Raw genomic sequence first — 21552 nt, 5'->3', positions numbered from 1 at the left:
TAATAAATGCCCTTGACTTTGTCCTTTCACGTCTGCTTCTTAATATGCAGGAAGCCGGTAGGTGTGTGTGTGTGTGTGTGTGTGTGTGTGTGCGTGCAGGCATGAAAAAGACACACACCGAGGGCGTGGTGATGGATCCTGCACAGCTCACGCCTCTCCTGCAGTGGAGCAGTCTTACTTCAATGTATTGTTTTCAACCCCCTTCTCCATCCGCCTCCCCCCCCCTTCCCCTTTTCTCTTTGCCTCCACCTCTTCTTTTCTATTGCCGACCCCTCCGCACATTCTCCACTTAACTCCATCCGCTCGCCTCAGATTGGACAGGTCCTCCTCACCCCCCCCCCATGACTCTGACATCCACTGAGGCTCCCAGTCGCTCATTAGCCATGGATACAGTGACTCGAGGGCACGGTAACAAAAGATGACGCGGGCGGGGCGGGGCAAGGCGGAGGCGCTCACGCGATGAGCTAATGACACTGATTTGGTGTATTGATGAGGTCGCTGCGTTTTGGTCACCACTTCTCCACGTGGTCCAAGCACGTGGTGGGTGGGAGTTTCGTACGGGCCGCCCGGGGCTCAGCTTGACTGTGTACTGGGGGGGGGGGGGGGGGGGGGGGGGGGGCTGCTGCTGCTAGAGTGCATTCGGGAACAAGGTGCATAGCTGCCGGGGATTTTTGGCCACATGTTGCTTCAATCTATCGGTTTACACAACACACACCGTTACCGCCTCACGCTGTGGCCCTCGAGTCCTACAGAAAGACAGGGGGGGGGGGGGGGGGGGGGTGGAGTTGTAGAATCGTTGCTGTTGTCTCATCTTGGTCTATGAGCTCAACGAGCACCAAAGGTAATCGCCTAATCTGTGTTTCGAATAAAGACAGAGGAAAACCCAAGGAATATGGCTCATCATTTAAGAAAGAGGATGAAATAAACCCTCTGTGAGGACATCCACTGAGTTACGGGCCGACCGAAGCCAATCAGAAGACGGAACCCGCTAAGAAGGAATCGAAGAAGACAAAGCGCTTCATACCGAGCGAACCTTTTATTCGTTTTACCGCCATTTAAAGTATTCCCTTGGCGGCCGTTACTCGTGCCGTGAAATGCATCATCTCTGTCATGCTGTTTCCCACCATTCATCATGCTGTGATTCTTTCCCTGCGATAAGGTGATGGTAAAAGGCCTTTGCTGAAAGGTCCATCATCTCAGATCTATGTCAGAAAGTGAGTGACATCGCAATGCTCTGCATTTGGTGATTCCTTAAGGAAAACAGCCCAAAAGTTACACGCTATCTGCCATGAGGGAGAAGTGCATTTAAAGCTGCTCCCTCGCGTATTTTCACTGATAGAACTCTCGACAACCTTGGATTCAATTATTCTTTTATTAAATTATTCTCTGCACTCTTGATAGGGTGTCTGTGCAAGCTTCTATTGAAAGCTCTTCTCTTCCCCTTTTCTGCCCTTTGTCCCTGCAGTTTATTTTGGGGTTTTTTTTCATCCTGTAGCGCTAAAGACATGAAAGTTTATCCTTTCTTTATTTGATAAATCAAAATTGATCTTACCAAATATTTCCTTCACCTATTACCTTGTTGCACTCCTACTCACAATATCCTCTCAATATATAAGGGATATAGTTCATGTTTTTTAATCAAAACTAGCACCTGTGAAGCGGCGATATCACAAACATCCAATAACAAGACCATCATATTTTGGAATTGCTTTCAGCGCTGCAGTGTTTGTACCATCCTGGCTCACTGCGTCAGATGATTCACACCAGATCTGACTTCCCGTCTACAGGGTGACGGCGGATACACGCATCCGCCTCCAACAGAGGAGAGTTCGGACTCGTTTGCTGTAGAATATGCAGATTAGATAGCGGTGACATCACAGGCAGCCTGGAGATGCTCCCACGGCACAGTCACTGGGACCTTATGTGCTCAAATCTTTTTTCTCAACTGATAGCAGATGACGGGGGAGCGTTTTGCTGGATGAGGACCCGGGCTGCAGATGGGGAGGGGGGGGGGCAACCTAGATCAGCGAGGGCGAACTGTACCGCTGGCGGAACGGAGGGGCGGCAGTTACAGATCATGTGATAACACATGCAACTCCATACAAGGGCATACCCATTTGAACGCAAACATGCAGACACAGTCGTACATAATGAGACCGTTGAGGTGCCGGTTTGTATGCAGCCGAATGATTTTCGTGTTTCGGATAAAAGGTGTACAGCTGTGTGTGTGTGTGTGTGTGTGTGTGAGTGTTCCACAACACCTGCTCGTTGAGGGCGGCCCCGAGGCACACTGCTATCTGCGCTCGGTGGGGTTGTTTTTTTTATATTACTGACACAAGCACACACACACACACACACACACAGGAAAAAAAGTGAGAAAGACACATGGGAATAGCTCATAGCTGTATCACCGCCCCCATGTGTGAGAGCCAGGCTCATCTCTAACCCAGTGGTTAGCCTTTCTCTCTGAAGGCAACCTGCACAGAGCCAGCGGAGGCCTGCACATACAGACACAGACACACACACACACACACACACACACAAATAATTCCATCAAATCAGCAACTTGAGTGTGTATTTTGCTATCCCAACGGGAAGGAGGCAGCCACAGGGAGACGGTTCGATCAATCACACGCTTGAAGGGGACGAGGGTTGTGAGACAGCTCGGCTGGCTCAGGAGGAAACGGCAGGTAGAGGCGAGGATGTCCGTCATCATCACACAGGCTCACTGTACTAGGGCTGACTACGTCCTGGCAGCAGGTAACGTAATCATGACGTCAAGAGGTCGAGGACAAGGAGCGTCAATCTCACATGAAGGCTTTTGAATATAGTTCCTGCACAATGAGCATGCAACTGGAATGAAATCACTAATATTCCCCAAATTCCTATTAACTAATATATTGATCATAGTTTCAGGCAGAGGTATGGTATGGTTTTAAAGTATTGTTTAAGCACCGGTATTGAACATGGAGGATTCCTACCGTTGGCGTCGCGGTAGTAAGCATGTGTGACGCTGCGGAATCGCTCCTGTCCGGCGGTGTCCCAGATCTGAAAGATAAAAAAAACAAGAGGACTTTTCATTCTTGTAATCGCTGTCAGTCACCGGGGGACAGAGCAGCTACTTCCTTTGTTACAACGGTTAAGTAACCACGAGTCCTTTCTAGAGCCGACTCATCAAATACAGCAGCGATAAGTCAGCAGCATTGGGCTTGAAAATATTTTAGCTATTTTTCAAGATACTGTTTCTTGTTCTCATAGATTGTTGTTTATTTAAGAGAGCTGTGCTTTATACTGCATTGTAGGACTTTCTCACTCCACATGCACAGACACCTGATCTCATACACTCAATCTAGTTGTGTAGAGTATCTGCCTGTGCACTTTATTTTTTATATTCCTCTGGTTTATATTATTCTATATTATATTGTACATTTTAATTGTAAATTGAACAGTCTTATTGTCCATGACACCGATCACTCATTGTTTAAACAGCATTTAGACATTTATCTGCAGCCACCTTTATATTCCTTTATTGGTTTCTTTCAGATTTCTTTGTCAGCTTAATTTTTTTCTACTTGGAAAAATATTTAAGAAGTCCAGTTCATTTACAAGAAATGAAATCAGCCGAAGGGAATGCGCCTTAAAGCAGGGTCCCCTTTGCTCTTTGGACATTCAAAGTATCTTTCAGCTCATTGTTTTGGTTTCACGGCTCTCAAATTTAACATTTAACACCCTCGGTTTCCAAAGGAAGCTTCACTGAGTGCTTCCTGCCCCGTTGGCGGTTATCTGGTGGACATAGTGGAGCGTTTAGCTACTAACGAAAAACATCATGAAAACATCTGCTGGTTTAGAAACTGGACCTGTGCAGGACTCTGCAGAGATGTCTGAATTTATTTTTAATTTAACAAGTTCTGAGAAGTTCAAATGTGTAAACATGCCTGCCACTTGCATTAAACTCATTCCCGTGAAATCATTTTACAGATAGGAACACAGATCCATTAAAGATGAGGAAGACAGAGGCAGCGAGGGCGTGAGTGTTGTGCAAATGACGTGAAGAACTCATCAGATAGCATCTGAGGCTGTTTTTCCACCGCGAGGATTCCCTCTCTGTCTCTCGCTGATAGCTTCCAGGCCGGATAAGCCGATGGAAAAAACTGTTATTGCCCCTAGTGTCTCCAGTCAGGCAGAGCGACGGGCTAATTGACTGATGGAGATTAGCTCAGGCCTCATTAAGTCTCCACCCTCCCACAGCGGGCCGCGAGGCCGTATAGAAGGTACGTGGCTAAAAAGCATGCATGAAAATATCAGAACTTTGACTACAGGAAAGCCCACTCTTAAGCCTTCAGACACAAAGAGATGCACTGCTCTTACCTGGAGTTTGACCTTCACCGCGTCAATGCTCATTACTTTATTCTGAAAGAAAAAAAACATGATAGAGCAGAAAGCAAGGGGACGGGAACAACAAAAGCAAGCAAGAAAACAACAGAACTTGATAAGAAAAACTCACACTTTCAATGGCGGCCAGAGAAGAACACTCTTTTAAGAAGGGAAACTCATTTAGAATTTAGAATTAGAACTGCATACTGAACTATGTAGACACACACACCTTGTTTTGATCAAGACCTTTGTTTCATGGAGTTGCGTCACTTACCAAAACATTAGTTAAGGATAGCAGACACACACACACACACACACACACACACACACTAGCTGTCCAATAGCTCAGCGATATCTTTTCATGGGGAAAGTAATTGGCTGTACGGATCGTTTCACATGACACCAATGCATTACTTCTAATCTCTTTGACTACACACAGAGCGGATCTAACTTTGCCATCCATCACGACCTGCGGGATGTGATCCACTCGGCAAACGGGACCCGGTGAGAATATCAATAGCCCCCGTGTTTCATACAGAGACGGGTTTGAACACGCTTCGCGTCTCTGCGCGTTCATTTTATCTCGTTATCCCTCGGCCCAGCGATGGCTTGCTGTTGCGCCCCGTGCCTCGATGAGGATGATGATGATGATCCCTTGAACACGGCACACGGACGCTCAGTTCTGACTGTCATCCGATAGCCGCCTTTTAGGATGAAGCGAAGCGGGATGGCAGAATTCCTGCATGAAGATTGAGGCTGCATTTGCTCTGGTCTCTGGTCCCTTGGAGGATTGGAGCAGAGATTTGCAATTCAGTCACATGCTCGAAAGTCTTGGTTGGGCCAACGGTGAGGATCTTAAGGAGGTCATACTGCAGAATCAGGTCCTAGTTAAAAGGCTAGCTGCCTCCATGCTGAAGGGTGCTTTCATTCTGATTAGGAAGAGCACAGGTGGAAGTAATTTATTCAACAAAGTGCGTTTCTGCTGAATTGTATGGATCTAGTGAAGGAACCGCCATTTCTTCCTTGTATTGGTAGCTTTTACATTTACAACTATAAAGACACACAACAAATCTACGCTACATCACACAGACTGGATAGAAGAGGTGGATGTAATACAAGTGACGTCGATCGCCAACTTTCCTTCTTGCAACCAGAGGTGACACCAGAGGGTGGAGCCCAGTACAACTGGAAGGGAATGAAGACCTTTCTCTGCAACCAAATGACCTGCAACACCCGTGAGTCACATGCCTTATAGACATCCTCCCGTTTTTTGGCCTATTTGACTCTAAATTGGACGAATGTAAACATCATGCTTTATTCATCATGGGCGTGAAAGCGCGAGGCACCATCAGGCCGCACTGAGGTGAAAGCGCCCCCCAAAAAAAAAGCCCATTGCACTTTCCGTGTCATGCGTGTGCATTCACGGGAGGGCCAAGGGGGGAGTGGGAGTGGGAGTGTGTGTTCCACGGTATCGACAGAAGCCGCCCGCGAATCCTTTGATTGTATCAAACAGTCACAGCAGCAGCAGGGGGAACATCGCAGTCTGGACTTTGCTTCGGTGGGCGGACAAAGGCGGCGATTAGCTGATGAGCTGCAGGTTGCCTGAAGTATTACAGCGAGCGCTATCTGCGTGTTGGCCGGGTGTACGTGTATGAGGCCCCGACACTGTTAACCCATAGCAGAGGAGTCGCCCCCAATGGGCTTTCCAAAGAATGCACGTTCAGGTCATTTCCACCTGAACTCGCCTCCCTCTGTGGTCATGTCAGGTGGGATCGGCTTAAGCCAGACACCCTGAATACGTTAAGCAGTTACCTTTTAAGGATGGATGGATAGTCGTTTTTTTTCCCCTGTCACAACAAGACACATGACAGGATTAGTAGTTTATAGATCGGGGTCAGACTACTGCGTCGCAATCCAACAGGAAAAACCTCTGGGCTCCGGGGAGAGAGGGGAAAGCAGCCAATGTTTTTTTTTTTTTATTCGTATTGAAGCGGCATCTCTTCTTCCTACACGACTAACCCAAAAGGTCGGCAGGTCGGACTCATGAAAGACAGCCGCTGAATATGGTAGTAAGGCTCGTTTCGGAGGGAATTGATGTTTATATACGTCAGTATATACACGCCTTCCATCAAACTGAAGTGACTAAGGGCCGGGCTAGGTTGAAGCGGACTGCATCAAAGCGAGGGAACAAATCACAGACTGCAGCCACCCAGCAGCCACGGAGTTCGGTAGGAAATAAGGTAATCACATGAGCAAATAAAGCCTTTATTTATTTGGTCACTGGGCTCAATGATTCACCCTCCTCCTGGTTCACACCCAGTTCTCTGCCTGCGAGTGAGGGCCGTGGATCCGGAGGCTGCGCGTTGGGCGGTTTGCTTCATAATGCATTTCATCCATAATACATGCGGTATTGTGAATGATAGTTTACTTTTACAAATAGTGAACACTTAACTCGGGAGAAGCATTTGCTGCATGTTTGCTGCAGTCGAGGCATGGGCAGCGCAACCGCTTCTGGAAACAAAACAATTTTAAGTTTTGCGGCACAGAAACGTTCGATGCCTTTCGAAGCTCAGGAGGCTGTTGAGAGAGAGTTATAGAAAACTTTCATTCATTACGGTAAACTCACTGGAAGGCTCCTAAAGAGGGCTTTTGTACCCTCACCCAGCACCTGAACTGAGAAATGACAATACGCGACCTATGCTCCATGTCTCCATGAGACTACGGAAGCAGCAGAGTGCAACGGCATAGAATAGAAGGCTCCTCCGGCAGAAATGTGGACTTTTGCTAAAACAGGTCACTGTCTTCACCAAAAAAAGAGATCAATCCAGCAGGTGCCCCAAAATGACTTGTTTCTGATTAAAGGACAAAGCGCTTAAGGGAACACAACTGCACACAACATGGGAGATGTGCATGTGCAGCCATTGCCAATCCCTTTACCAGCTGTTAGGAGCTTATACTTCAGGGCTATTATAAGTAGCCACAAACAGTTATTGTGAGTCACTGAAGGTTTGGTACAATATGCGGTCTGGGGGGTGTTGTCTGTGTTAATGTCTGATGGAGGCAGGGGTCGCGCGTGTCGATGACGGAGTGCTACGGCGGCACTAAGGCGTTACGAGTGTTGTGCGTTGCGCGTGAGCGCCGCTGTGTGTGGGCTGGCTGTTTATATGACCACGAGCCCACGACGCCATGCGGCACGACGTTTCAGCTTTGGTGGGAAATCTGTCGGCGAGCAGACGGAGATGAGAGAAGACCTGCAGGAAATAGTTGCTTGGTCCCCGTGTTGCAGATTTCTGGTCATACTCAGACAAGCAGATAACAGACGCGAGGCATGGAGCTCTGTCACATGACCTGTGTTTATTATAGGCAGGCTGTGCTCATACCTACTGTGTTGCTGACCTGGAAAAAACAAACAGGCCGGGCTTTTTGGTTTTACATACAGGGACGCATTTGGGAACCAACACACCTGTACTCATGTAGACATAACCCCCCCCCCCACACACACACACACACACACACAAAACAACAATGTGTGTCTCAAAGCAGGAATCCAGTCCTAAATAGCCCTAAATGACCTTTCTTAGCAGTGTTTCCCCAGGATTTACGACCCCAGGTGCCACCGTCGCCGCTCAGTGCCTCCGAAGATGGCCGAGTTGCATCTTTGCATGCACTCGCAACGGAAACTAACATTCACGCATTCATGCTGAAGAATCCCCCCTCATTACAAAGACTCCAGCTGGATTCAGCACACCGACTTGATCACTTCCCAGTGACCCAAGGTCACTTACTCTGTCTGCTTACGCTGTGCCTCTGGTTTCCATGCCCTTACGTTAATGTTGAGGTCTGCCTGAGATGCTCAATAAACACAGCAATAAAAGTGGAGACCAGCGGGAGAGAAGCGACAACGGAGAAAGAAGCAAAAAGGGGTTCGAAAGCATTAAAGGTTGAAAATAAGGAGTTTACGCGGAGTGGGGATTAGGAGAGCTCGTCTTTCTTTTTCTCCCCCGTTATACATCGACGGCCATCTGTTACGGCTCCGAGCTGTAGCCTTACATAATTGATGATTATGAGCTGACGAAAAAAAGAAAGACGAAAAGTGGGAGCTCAGGGACGACTGCAGTCCAGCCTACACACCTTGAGCCACATCCCAAACTGGATCACTGGGAGGTGGGTCAAAGCGAGACAGCTCGTTAAAATAATCAGGATTCATTGAGGATCGCAGCTCACCGAGGCAGCCACCTGCTTCAGAAAGTAAATAAGTGAACGAAGACGACAATTGAACTTGGATACATGTCACATTTCCAATGATGAATGATTAGTCCAATGATGATGCCAACTTCAAGTTACAACTACATTTCAGGGGCAGTGATTAAAGGTATGAAGTGCTTATCCATTGAATGGAACGACGGTGTGTTGATCAGAGAGCTTCAGAGCTGCTGGTATGAGGTTGTGTCACATGACGCTGGCTGTTTCCACTCTGCAGGCCTTCTGCCTTTTCATGTGTCCTGACCTCGATTGTTACTTTGTAAGCTCCGTTTTTTTATATCTCAAAATAGCCGCGCACTCTAATGAGCTCAGGAAGACGGGTAAAACTGGAACATTAAGCAGTCAAATACATTTTTTGTCCTCCCGGGTGCCTCAGCGGCAGATCGGACTAACTTTACAGAAAGCAAAAACTGTCGACGTCTGGCTTCCACTGGCCCTTTGTGTTCTCCCATCAAAAAGCATTTACCACAACAAAACACCTACACACCACCCATGCATGTGTCAACACTGCACCGTCTAATTAGTGCTGATTTAATGAGGGTTCGTTATTCCAGCATGCTGGCTCTTCAAGTTTTAGGGGCGAAAGGAAATGATGGCTCAGGCAAATGGAGACAAATGAAGAGCAAACCCTGAGGGGGTTGGACGGGACCAGAGCACAGAAACCACTGCAGGGAAGCCGTGGGACAGTGATGTCACTGAGATCTAAAGTTCAGAAAGTTATTTCCTCTCGCTGGCCTCGGCTTCAAATGAAGCACTGTAGCATGGACGCACACTCTGTCGAAGAGACTGGTCTGAAGGAACTGTCGAGAGAAAAATTAAAATCGATAAATCCCCGGTTTGCTCAGCTCATTTTGATTAGGATCTGTGATCATACAAAGCTTTTTATATAATCATATCATTACGTGCCGTCAGTTCTTTCGCGATCCAAACACAAAGGGTCAGACCTTCAATCAGAAGTAACAGCTGCAAAATGAGGTGTGAGACGAGATATCCGACCTAAAATGGAAAGAAGCACAGTATCCCCACTCATTTAACAGGATTCGTTTACTTTGTTATTGGCAATTTAGGAGGCAGGGAAACATGTTGCTGCTCATCCAATTGGATCCAGACCCAAATAGCTCACAAGAGTATTGAACACATTTGAGCATTTAGCTCATAAATAGCATTGTTCCCTTCCACTTTGTGATGACATCCAGTTCTTGTTGGGAAGGCCTTAAACTTTGAGGACAACTCCAAATGAAAGCCTTGTCATCGGTTATAATTGCTGTGGATTAAACAGAGTGTTTATTTAACGGACTGATGATCAAAATGACTTCAATAAAAGATGAAATGGCCGGTTCCAAATGTATAGAAAACTCTCCCCCGACCCGTGTCCTCCACTCCGCTTACGTCGCACAATGGTTTACACCCTGCATCTTGAAATAAAACCAGATAATCCTGGATTTGTCACCCTCTGCCGCTCTGTTTCTCCTTTTCCATCAACCTCTCCTCTGTTTTTGTCTCATCCCCTCCGGCTTTCTTTTAAAAAACGTCATCTTCCCTCCTCAGCCCCCTTTTCTTCCTCCCCAGGTCCTGCATGCTGCTTTTGCCTTACCTCTGTGATGTCTGGGTAATTGCATAGCGATATTCCATCCATGCTAACCCTATCAGCAAGCAGAGCTGTACTTTTGTAGGCCTCAGTTGCAACAATTCACGGTTATCACGGTCAATTCTAAAGAAAATCATCCCATATCAAGAGTTGTTTTTTTTACGTGACTTGAATTCCATGAAATTAAAGAGCATGAAAACATGGGAGCTGCCTCCGCCTCCTGTGTAGAGCACCTTCACAGCCCCACGGCAAACAAGTCAGGCTTTTTTCACCTACTTTTCATTCTTGCCAATCTGCAGTTAGCGATTAGTCAGTTCATCAGAGCTTTTTGTTGAAAAAGCAGGCTGTAAAACCCCCAAAATGGGCTTAATGGCTCTAAATCGCTCCACGAGCTGCAGGCAACTACAGTCAGGGGACAATTACCTGAGGGTTCATTGCCGCGGACAATCCCTCTTTCACATAGAAATTTGGCCATTTTGAAAAGTCACGATGTGTACTTGAACCGTAGCGTTCCCCCGGTCATCCTGACAGAATACTGCTTCCTCTAGTCCACTCTTCTGTAAGACACCTGGATCTCAGTATAATACACTCAATAAGACCAATTGTGATCCAAACAACAGGCAGGGAGTCGCACTCTGCCAATGAGTCGTACTGGGTTTTAAAGTGTTATCTCTGCCCTACTTTAAGGACACAGTGTGACAGCACAGTGTGGTATTATTACCACACTGTGCTGTCACACTGTGTCGAGGCTTTGGCATTGTAGAGTATGAAGCAGCTTGATGGACATCCATTGTGTGTCTCTGTGTTTTAACAACGATGAGGGGTGTGGGGGGGGGGGGTTTCGTAGAGGCCGTTCTGCTTTCTGGTACGTGAAAGGGATAAAGCGCTGTATAAGCAAAAAGCAGAGAGCAAATTGGATTGCCAACTAGTACATCTCGGGAGTTGTTGTAGTTCATGATTTCTCGTTATTGCGGTTCCTTTTTACGGGAGTTTGATTATTCAGAGAGAGAGAGAGAGAGAGACGCCGAGGTTGCGTACAGAGGAAAGCGGGCTGAAGGACGTGAAGCTGTGAAAGGACAGCGGACGGCGTCACAGCATCCTAACTCGGTTTCGGGCCTCACTCTCCAGGGTCAGTGGACAGAACAGCATTACACAGTCACCACACACTGTGAGTTAAGCTCGAAAAGTGTGTGGAGTGTTATTTGCAAAGCCACAAGGATTTCTAAAGCGTTTATAGAGAAGTTCCCCGAGGTCTGTTCATTTCAGTCCGTTCTGGACTTAATAACTAATCCAGAATGACCTCACTGTGTGAGTGTGTATACTAATACGCTCTCATTCAATGTGTGGTGATACAGAACCAGTCAAAGGCTTGGACACATTTTGTCAACTTTTGAATATCTTTTCTATTTCTGTATATGAAAGTGAAATAAATCAAATTTATTTACCAGGAGGTTCTGGTCCAGACGCTTTTACTGGGATTTGTTGACTGCCAACAAGCCAAAAATCCAGGGAGTAACTGGACTACAGTTAGAAGCATACAAAAAAGAATCTTTAATTATTATAATTATTATCCAATGTTGTTCTAGTATCAGACAATCTCAAACTGGGAATAAAATGAACTCTTGGTTTCAATATTAAATAAAAATTAAATTCAATCAAATTATTACAGTGGAATACATACATCTTGTACTACTACAACTAATAACATTGCATCCTATTTATAATAATAATAATAATAATAAGTATATTTTGGCAGAAATGATACTGCAGTTGGTGCTCAGGAGGATAGAACCTGGACCCCGGCCCAGAAGGCGGGCTCGAAGCCAAGCTTCTGGTGGGCGGGCCTGGCTGCCCGGATGAGTGACGCTGAACCCCTGATCTCTCAAGGGGTTACATGGGTGGCAGTTGTAGTGGTTATAGTGGGGTGTCAAGACGGACCGGACCTGGGCAGCAGATGCTTTTGGAGGCCCTGAAGCCTGAGTCCTGCTTGGGGCTCCAGCAGTGGACCTCATGGCTCTACTGGGAGCCAATGATGGAGATAACTTGAGAGGGGTGATTGGCAGAGTAACCATGGCGCTGTTGTCACCGAGGGCAGAGTTGTGCGATGGATTACCCTTGAAATAGCTACAACACAGAGAAACTATTTCTGGATCTATGTTGATGTGCTTGTCAAAAATTCCTTTTCCACTTTCTTCTTCCCGAGCCCCTGAGTTATACTCAACCACAGCTTGTCTCCATTTGAGGTCTGTAGAATTTTGTTTACAAGACCATGCTACCATCTTCGAATTTAAGGTTACATGGATTGGTCGTTGATTTCTGTGCTGGGAGACTGGTTTTGAGATGAAGATGAAACGTCAGCCCCAAGCCAGCCATTAGCAGCGCACAACAACAATGTACAAGATTAAAATACACAGAAGTAATAACAATGTTAATGAGGTAAAAATGAGATAAAATGTATGCCTTTTTCTGATTGTGCAAACAGAGCGTAAAGTGTTAAGTGTCACATGGTTATTTGATCGTAACGTGGGGAAGAGGATAGTGTTACGTAATACCACATCTTAAACCAAACAGACTTTAGAACGGCTTCCGACGTCACAGAGTAAGAGGCAATAAAAAAAAAAAAGTCCTTTTAGTCAATTGTCAACTACTCAAATATTCTGTGAGAGGCTACTTCCTGTTTCGTGAAGCTTTCATTTTGGGATCATAACCATCGAGAACATCATATGACATGGAGCTCCATGTTATAAGAAACAAAGAAGCTCAATGAAAAACACCTTGATATTCTATTAAAAGGTAATACTATAATACAGCTGTAAATAAGAAGAATGCTATGACACTAATTCAATATTCTGTAAACTCAGTCCATGGAAACTGGGACATACGCTTAGGCAAACGTATGTGCGTGTGTTTGTTAGATCTCAACCCATTTTTTGGGACTAAATTGTTTACTATTTACTTACTATAGAGTAAAAGTACTCTGTTTCAAAATATATTTTAATAAAAAGTAAAAAAATCTGTTTAAAGGCTATAATATATAAGCAAAAAAAAAAGAAAAACTGAAGTACAACTCCAGCCGCCGCTGGTGAATGTGCGAGTAGTGGGATGAGATTGTTGCACATATCATTTCTAACCTGCGCCCTACGAGCGCTTTAAATCAAAGCACTAAGGAGTTTGATCTATGGCACGAAACGCGTGGGAGTGACAGACAACGCACACCCCCGCCTCCACCTCGCTCCTCATGTAAATAAGGGCAGTGTGGAAATAATACACGTCGGTCGTGCTTTGTCTGCTCCCTTTCTCAGCATAAGCACTTAATGGCGACGACTTCCAGTCCAAGTACCCTCTACTTTGTGTCCAATGAATCAGCACAGGGTTGCTTTGATTGATCGAGCCACATACCTGCTCTTACTTATTTTAATGCCTGAGACAGCCATGAATATGCATCATTGTGATGCACTTACTTCGGGGGGCCTCTAAAATTTGTCTGGTGGTTGTTCTGAACTCCGGATCAGTGTAGAGCTGTTAATCGTCTCCTTCCATGTTCCCAAAGGATAATAAAAGGACATCAATTTTATTCTACAAAACACAAAACCACCGCATGCTGACATTTATGGTCGGAGTAAATGCTGTTGTCACTTTCACTCAACTATTGTACATATCCGAGGTCTTTCAATGGAAACATGTAGCCTGCATTCCCTCTTTTAAATCTTTCTTGAAGGAATAAGATCATCTCAGATTTTAGCTGCTCTCCTCAAGCTAAACCAGACAATAGGATGACTCAATGTGACCATATTTCCTCTTTCAAAAGGGAATGGTGTATCATCAGGGGGACAAAGAGACATTTTGATGTACATTCTGTCTTCCTTCTGTGCAGACTGAGGTTTGCATATATAATGAGACCAGATTAGGGTGTAATTATTTGTATTTTTTTTTTTTAGGAAGAGGGAAGTGTCATACAAATATTCCGGGCCACCTCAAAGTGTTGCGTCCGTGTAAATCATTGGTTGAAACCATCGCAGTGTGAAGCTGTGCACTGGTGTGCTTCAGAGGAGACGGACCATGAGGGACACTGTGTTCACATTCTTCAGTACAGACTGAGACTTACTCTTTTTTTTACACCGTTTTGAATTGAGAGTTTGTTAACAACCTTCTTCCGTCTATCCATCTTTTGCAAATTCACACACACACACACACAAAAGGAAACTCAAGCTCAGACACACAGACGTCATCCGTCATCTCAGAGCAAGTTGCACATGACACGCTGCCGTCGTCGTTAAAATTGGAAAGCCTTTATTTTGATTTATTTTATCACCGTCTCCTTGCTTTCAACTTTCTAATTATAAATGTAATCTTCACCGGCAACAACAGTAACCCGCGGGGCAAGTCGAATTCAGATGCATTTATAAAAAAAAAAGACATCAAACACTGAATGAAGCAAAACAAATATAAACCCACATGGGCGGGTTTGGATCGGTGCAACCGGAGGGAAAAGGTAGCAAAGGAGCAGTGTGGTGCTCTGCTTTAACAATTCAAATGTTGTGCGCTTTAACCAGGCATGGATGTGATTAATTGAATTGGGAAGCTACTAAATTAGTTTTTTTATTCCTTCCAAATCTATGAGGAAGCGCTGAATGACATCGCGACCTCTGGTGACCTCGCTGCTCAGCACAGATTCAATGAGCAGCTAGCCGTAGAACAGATATCTCCTTCAGGTGGATACTCCGAAAGAATGAATATGCTCACCTTTGTTTCATGTTCAAATGTGTAGCATTTGGGGCGGATTCAAACCCCCACGCGCCCCCTCCCAAGAAGTCACGGATCAACACTTTAACCCTGCCTTGCTCCAGTGGAGCCGTCGCGTGGCCTTCAGAGCTCAGGGCTGTGATTGAACTGGAAAGCTTCCTGTCCTGAGCGCACTGAACTGAGAGGGCGTGAAGCGAAGCGACGCCGAGCCCCCCCCCCCCCAAAAAAAGAGAGAGCTGCCCCACCAACGAACGCGGGCTAAAAAACGAGAATTCAATTCATCACCCAAATTCAGCGGTCAGTCAACCCCCCCCCGCGGCCCTCCGAAATGCCGGAATCTGGCGGGAGTCGTTTCCACGCATTCGTTGCTTTGCATCGTCGTCATGGCTCCTGCTCCATAACAACGGTTTCCTGGGAACCCAACGAGGACTTGAGGAGTTGTGTGACGCAAAAAAAAAGAAAAAAGAAAAGAAAAAACGCGAGACAGACAGACTGACCAATAGGTCTGCCTTAGTGAGTGGCCTTTCGTCCAATGTGGATCTGCCGCCAGGTCTTCGGGGGCCACTCCACCGCATCATAGTACATAAAAAAAGAATATTTCACCAAGCAACGTTCATGAAACCCTGCAGCAAAGGGGATCGGGATCGCAGGTGGGAGAGTAGAGGACGCGTCGCTTGGACTTTGGACTGTTCCTGGTGTTGTTTTTGCCCCGTGGCAACTTTATTAGCGCGAGCGTGTTCCATCATTTTGCTTGAATACTGAAGCGCATCTGCACAGGGCTTAACTTCCAGCCGACACCGCGGGAGGCGTTTTGACATCTATGATTGCTGACGATGCAATGTGCATTGACCTTTTCTATTCATATTGGTCAAATTCATTTGAAGGAAATGATGATGTATTAAAAAACTGACTTCCAACTGCCTTTTCGGGATTACCTCTGCATCGTGACCATAGCAACCAATGTTGTCCGGTGAGGTCATCCAGCGGCAGATTAGGAAGCAGACAGAGTTTTTTAAAAGGAAACTATTAGATTATCCCGGCAATCTGAGGGTAGCTACAGTCATTAGCGTGACAATTGAGATTCACAACCACTACAAAAAAGGCGTTCCGGGATCGATGGGCGACATCTGGGAGCCTGAAGGGCCTCCGAGGGACTGAAATCATCATCATCATCATCAGTCCTCGGCTGACTGATGGGCGTCTGCCGCGTTCTAACAGAAACGCACACATTGCTGTTGATGTGAGGGGAAATAAATGACCGAAGCACGGAGTATAGATATTATTTAACAATAAGATATTATTATTTCACTGGATGTAAAGTGCTGTTGCTTCAAAGGGTCTGTTAGTTTAGTCAAAACTGTATAAAAAAGGGGATTTCTCCAGTTTATGTTCAATTCTTCCATCCTCTTTCTTTTCAACAGAAAATACAAAACCTGAACTCCAGAACAACAATGAATTCTTTGGGGTTTTGTGCCGAAAGGCTATTCATCAATGCTTCCCCTTTCCCAGTGCTGTTACTCCTGACAGAATAGGGTTCAAGTTGTCACAAACACAACGAGCCACATGCCAATTAGCTTTAAAGGGCGGGGAATGTGGTCAATATGATCCTCCTGTCATGCTCTAACAGGCCACACACACACACACGCACAGAAACCATCTGCGTCATTGCAGGCTGTTGTTTAATGATCAAGCGGCGCGGTGCCGTGCTGCATCCTGGCGAGCAGGCTGAAAAGGTGATGAAAGGGGAGAAAAGGCTCCACTGTGGAGGATGAGTGGCAGCACGCATAATTAGATAAACACGGAGCACGCGCCATCGAACCGCGGGGACGAGAAGCAGAAACGCGGCGTGCTGTTGTACCGCGCGTGGCGTGCAGACGCAGAGATGTCGGACCCGCCATCCGAACTCTAGAGCCCCGAGAGCTGAACAAAAGAAACACGAGCACTTTCAGCAAAGGAGCAGCATATCTCTGCAGATATCAGAACATCAGCTGCTATCGTGAAGAACGTTTAACACCACCACCCTACGGACACAAAAGCTCCGGCAAATTAGTTTGACCTCATATCCAGTGTGTGAGAGATGACGCCGACTTTCAAACATTTTCTATATGAACATTGCAATTCAGACAAAGACTGGTTTTTTTCTTCCCCTCCATTTCTGCTATAATTAATCACAAAGATGCCCTCTGCTAAAGCGTGTGGGCTGCAGGCTGCAAACTCACTGCCAACAATGAATTACATCTCTTCAAGTATCGCTGCACCGAATGAATGAACACAACGCACTTTGCGGTTCTTTGCCCTGTGGATGAGGCCCCGCGAGGCTTGTTGCAGCACGCCACATTGCAATCACATGGCAACAACAATATGTGAATATATCCACATGCAACACTGGTGATTTAACCCCACACCCGACTTCGCTTCTTTAAAGACACACGCAGTAAAAATAGAACATCCAACTCGCAGGTTTGGCACTGAATCCACGTCTGCAAAATCTTTAGAACTAAAACAAAGTGTTGACCGTGCTCGTCATTTTCATGATTTAAGTGAGCCGGCGAAGCGTCGCCATTTCAAAAAAAGACTCCGAGAGTGTTCTGCAGTCTGAACAACCCAAGAGTTTCTAAAAATAGAACTCTTTCAACCAACGGATCGGTTGCAAAGTGCTCTAGATATTAATAAATAAATAAATATATATATATATATATACACAAAGCAGGAGATTAAAGAGGAAGCACATTGTCTGTGTTTCTCATTTATATCTTTCTAAAAAAGGGCTTAGCTTTGTATACAGAATGGATGAGGCCCTATTTGAACGAGGGCAGAGGGAGCACAAACGACCACGCCTCAATTTACCATCAAAACCCGCCAGGCCACAATGAAAAGCCGGTTTTCTTTTAAACAATCTCCAAAAACCCGCACGCATCGAGTCGTCGTTCCAACAGAGGTCAAACACCTCCATCAGAAAAAAAGGTTTGAGATGTGATAGATCAATGGAATCATTTTTACTCCATTGTTATCCAATTCCTGTCAACTTTCTATGATCCATGGCATGGCGATTGTGTTTCACGAAGTTCTCTCTATCCAGCCAAGATCCATTTGCCTCCCCAGCATTGCGGGACTTTTATATCGTTGTGAAACACAAGGCCGAGAGAGTCAAATGAGAGAGGAGCGAAGAACTGCCCCCAAGTGCTTTGGGCTCAGATTGGGAACAACTTCATTTGCTGCTGATAAGCCAAGGGAGTGAAAACACACGAGCTCAGCGCATTTTTAGAAAGACACCATTATTGTCCCCCTTGTGGAGGGGCATTCACCAAATATTCCATTTGTACACTTGAGTTATTGTGTGGATTAAATACCCGATATCTCTGTACCTATTGGGGTCAGACACTCGTTAGCTTCTTTCACGCTGAGATGCATTTTCAGTCCAACAGTTTCATCTTCGTCATACAGACATGAAACAGGCAGGAATTGTCTCAGTGAGTAAAACATTCATTTAAAAAGCCATCCTCGTCTACACTAAATGACAGAGAAAATGCCAAAGAAGGCTTGTGATTACGGTTGTGTGCGACGTGCCTGGGAAATGACCAAATCAATTATTCATTTAGCACAGATCTGCTGATAGTGTCACCTTTCGGTGCGGTACCAGGGCAGAGGGCTGCGCGGCGAAGAAACAAGGCGAGGCAGCCCCACGACATACTTCCAACGCATTCAAGGAAGACGCATCTCACACACTTCCACTGAGCTCGCCAAGTATTAAATATATATTGGAATCTATAGACGAAAAAGCTCCCTTGCTTTGTACATCCTGCTTCTTGTACTTGACCCCTTGACCTTTCGCTGATGTGCCGCTCATGGGACTGGCTTCCCAGGTGAGGGGCTCGGTTTGTTCTCCGGCTGTCAGTAAACACACACACACACGCGTCCTGCTGGACGGCTTTACATCCGGCGACAGAGTGGATCGCTGCCTCGGCTCCACGGCTGTGACATTAAAAGCGCAGATGTTGGCTCGAATTTCCCCACAGGGCCCGATAAGCAGAGAGCGGGAAAGCCACTGGCGGCGAGAGCGCGTTTTGCAGCACACGGACTTGAAGCTCAGCTGTTACGGTAGCGTGACACGTCTTTGGAAGTATACCCGGTTGGCCTCCATCCGTATACATCGAGTACCATCTTTCTTCTTTTATTAGGAATTATCAGACGGGTGTCTGCGCATGTTGTGAAATACGAGTGTGCTGTGTGAATGCCCCAACACAACGCTCCCTTTGTGCAACCATAGCCAATTGTATCTGGCACTAATGCCCTGAAAAAGGGGTAAATAAACAGTGTGGATGAGGAACCACAGCTCATATGGAGACATTTTGGAGGGCTGTCCTGATATTGTTTGAATAACACTTTAGAGAAGCATGCTACCAAAGTAAAGTAAAAACGTTGATCAACTCATCACACAATTGGGTGTCATCTCTGAATCCAGTTGTCACGCAGTACTGCATTGTTTTGGGGTTTGCGTTGGCTTACCCTGAAGTCGATGCCCACGGTGGAGATGAAGCTGCCGGCTAGAAAGGCGCCATCTTTGAAGCGGACCAGCAGACAGGTCTTCCCAACACCTGAATCCCCCACCAGCATCACCTGTGACGGACGGACGGCCGAGAACAGGGTCAGACGTGGGTGTCTGTCGAGAGAAAACTCTCTTTTGTGCGCATGATGATCATTAGCATATGATCTGTGCAGATTAGCACCGGTGTTGTGACACTTTTTGGAATTCTTTGTGTCGCTCTAATAAATAGGCCAATAGGGCTGCAACTCATGATTCATTTATGGGCTCATTTGTCAATTATTTGTTGAGTTTCATCATGTCTGGACATAAACCATGAGGTTTGCAAGAGAACATGCAAGTAAATATTTTTCATTTTGGAATTCAATGTTAGATTTTATAAAAAGATGAAAGGTGGATATTTTTCTTTAGCATTCTACTAAAATATTTTAGTTGTACTTGGCTATTTTAAGTTCTGCAAATGTATTGATTTGGTTAAAAAAAACAACTGAAAATCTATTTTGGAAATGTGGAAAAGCAGCCAGATGTTTTGTCATTATGTCCAATGATAAACACAAAAAGCCCACCTACTGTGCTGCTGATAATTCATCTCATAAATAACAGAAACCGCCCTCCATCTAATTGTGTTATTTTGCTGGATTGTAGTTGTGGGTCACTTAATGCTGCACTAGTTCCTGTTGGAATAAAGCTGTTGTTTCCAGAGGTTTGCGTTTGCATACGACTCATATTTGGTGTCTTCAGTTTTGTGAAGACACAAAATGATCTGCTTCATCATTCATGTTAGGACAATGCAATCAGTGAGAAAAAGTGGTGAAATCATACACAGGCACAGGCACATTTATGGGAAAAAATCTTCACCAAGAAGAGCAGAGATTTAAATATATGCATAATAGAGAATAAAAACATGCATGCCACATTATGACCCAATTATTAGAATGAGTCCAATTTGAACGTGAATGTAAAATATACAGTGCAACAAAGCAATATTACCAGATAGCTACTTCGTGTTACTTTTATTTGTTATCACATCAAACTTAGGCATTATCTATCTGCACTTGGTCTCAAACGTGCACCAAGTGTTCACAAAACTAACGCCCCTTGCTTGAATCATTTCAAACGAGGAAACCTTTCAAAGCGCAACCTGAAGGGAGTAGACGTCGTCGCACCCGAGGTCGTCCCCTAATTGACCACTTAATTGAACGCACGCGCGCGCTCAATTAAGCACGCGGTGTCCGCGCTCACCTTGAAGGCGACGTCGTAGAACTCCCCGCTGTTGCTGATGGACGGTCTGCTGGGATAAACCAGCCCGGAGGACGGCGCGGCGGCGGCGGCCAGACCTCTGGCCGTCCTCCCGCCGCCCGGCGACGGCTTGGGGCTCCTGGAGCTCCCTTTGCCTTTCGCTGCCTTCTTCCTGGACATGGCTGCGGGGACCCGTTCGTGCTCCGAGCTGCTCAGACGGGAACAGTTTGACAAACGCACGCGAGGGCTCCTTTCCTTTCGGAGTTGTGTTTCCGAGGCGGAAATAAGTTCACCTGTGCGTCAAAGTCATGGCTGTGCGTAAAGCGGAGACGGTCTGAACGGGCGGACTCTGGCTCGAGCGCGAAACAGCTGTTGTCCCCCGTGGTGCAGATGGATGACAACGTAAACAGCCCTCACCCCTTCCTCTTTTCCCTCCCTCCCTCCCTCGTGCTGTGATGCTGGGAGCGCGTGGAGGCACGCTGGTTTCAGTGGGTTTCTATGGGAAAGTCCACCCTAAAGCGGAAATGAGCTACTTTTTCTAACAATGTTGACTCCCAAAAAAAGACACGCTGTCCCCTCTAAGCTTAGGACGACAACTACTAGACGGATGACGTGACATTTGTGATGCCACTGTTGTGCTGATGATCAACGATTGGTAGAATAACTCTTGATCGAATCACCATAATGGTTTTATAATGACATGTCTGCTTCTGGTATTTAGATCCCCATCACTGCTTAATCCATTATGTAAAAACTCATCAGTCAAAGCTCATCAAACCAATCACTCGTCAGTCATACAGTG

At 45.9% G+C, this 21552-nt stretch overlaps 1 protein-coding gene across 1 annotated transcript in view; it reads right to left on the bottom strand.

Annotated features, from left to right (window-relative positions):
* Positions 1-21533, bottom strand: part of LOC119212537 (ras-related protein Rab-26) — a 43178-nt gene extending 21645 nt beyond the window's left edge. The window contains exons 1-4 of the mRNA XM_037463041.2: positions 20754-21533; positions 19475-19585; positions 4369-4410; positions 2982-3048 (exon numbers count right to left, since the gene is read on the bottom strand). Coding sequence (XP_037318938.1) covers positions 2982-3048; positions 4369-4410; positions 19475-19585; positions 20754-20930 — 397 coding nt within the window. The 5' untranslated portion in view covers positions 20931-21533. The remainder of the gene's footprint in view (positions 1-2981; positions 3049-4368; positions 4411-19474; positions 19586-20753) is intronic.
* Between the last annotated feature and the right edge of the window lie 19 nt (positions 21534-21552).

This window comes from Pungitius pungitius, chromosome 21 (assembly GCF_949316345.1).
Source record: "Pungitius pungitius chromosome 21, fPunPun2.1, whole genome shotgun sequence".
NCBI classification, from domain to species: domain Eukaryota; kingdom Metazoa; phylum Chordata; class Actinopteri; order Perciformes; family Gasterosteidae; genus Pungitius; species Pungitius pungitius.
The sequence above is the reverse complement of the archived record's forward strand: the minus strand, read 5'-3'. Positions and strand labels throughout refer to the sequence as shown.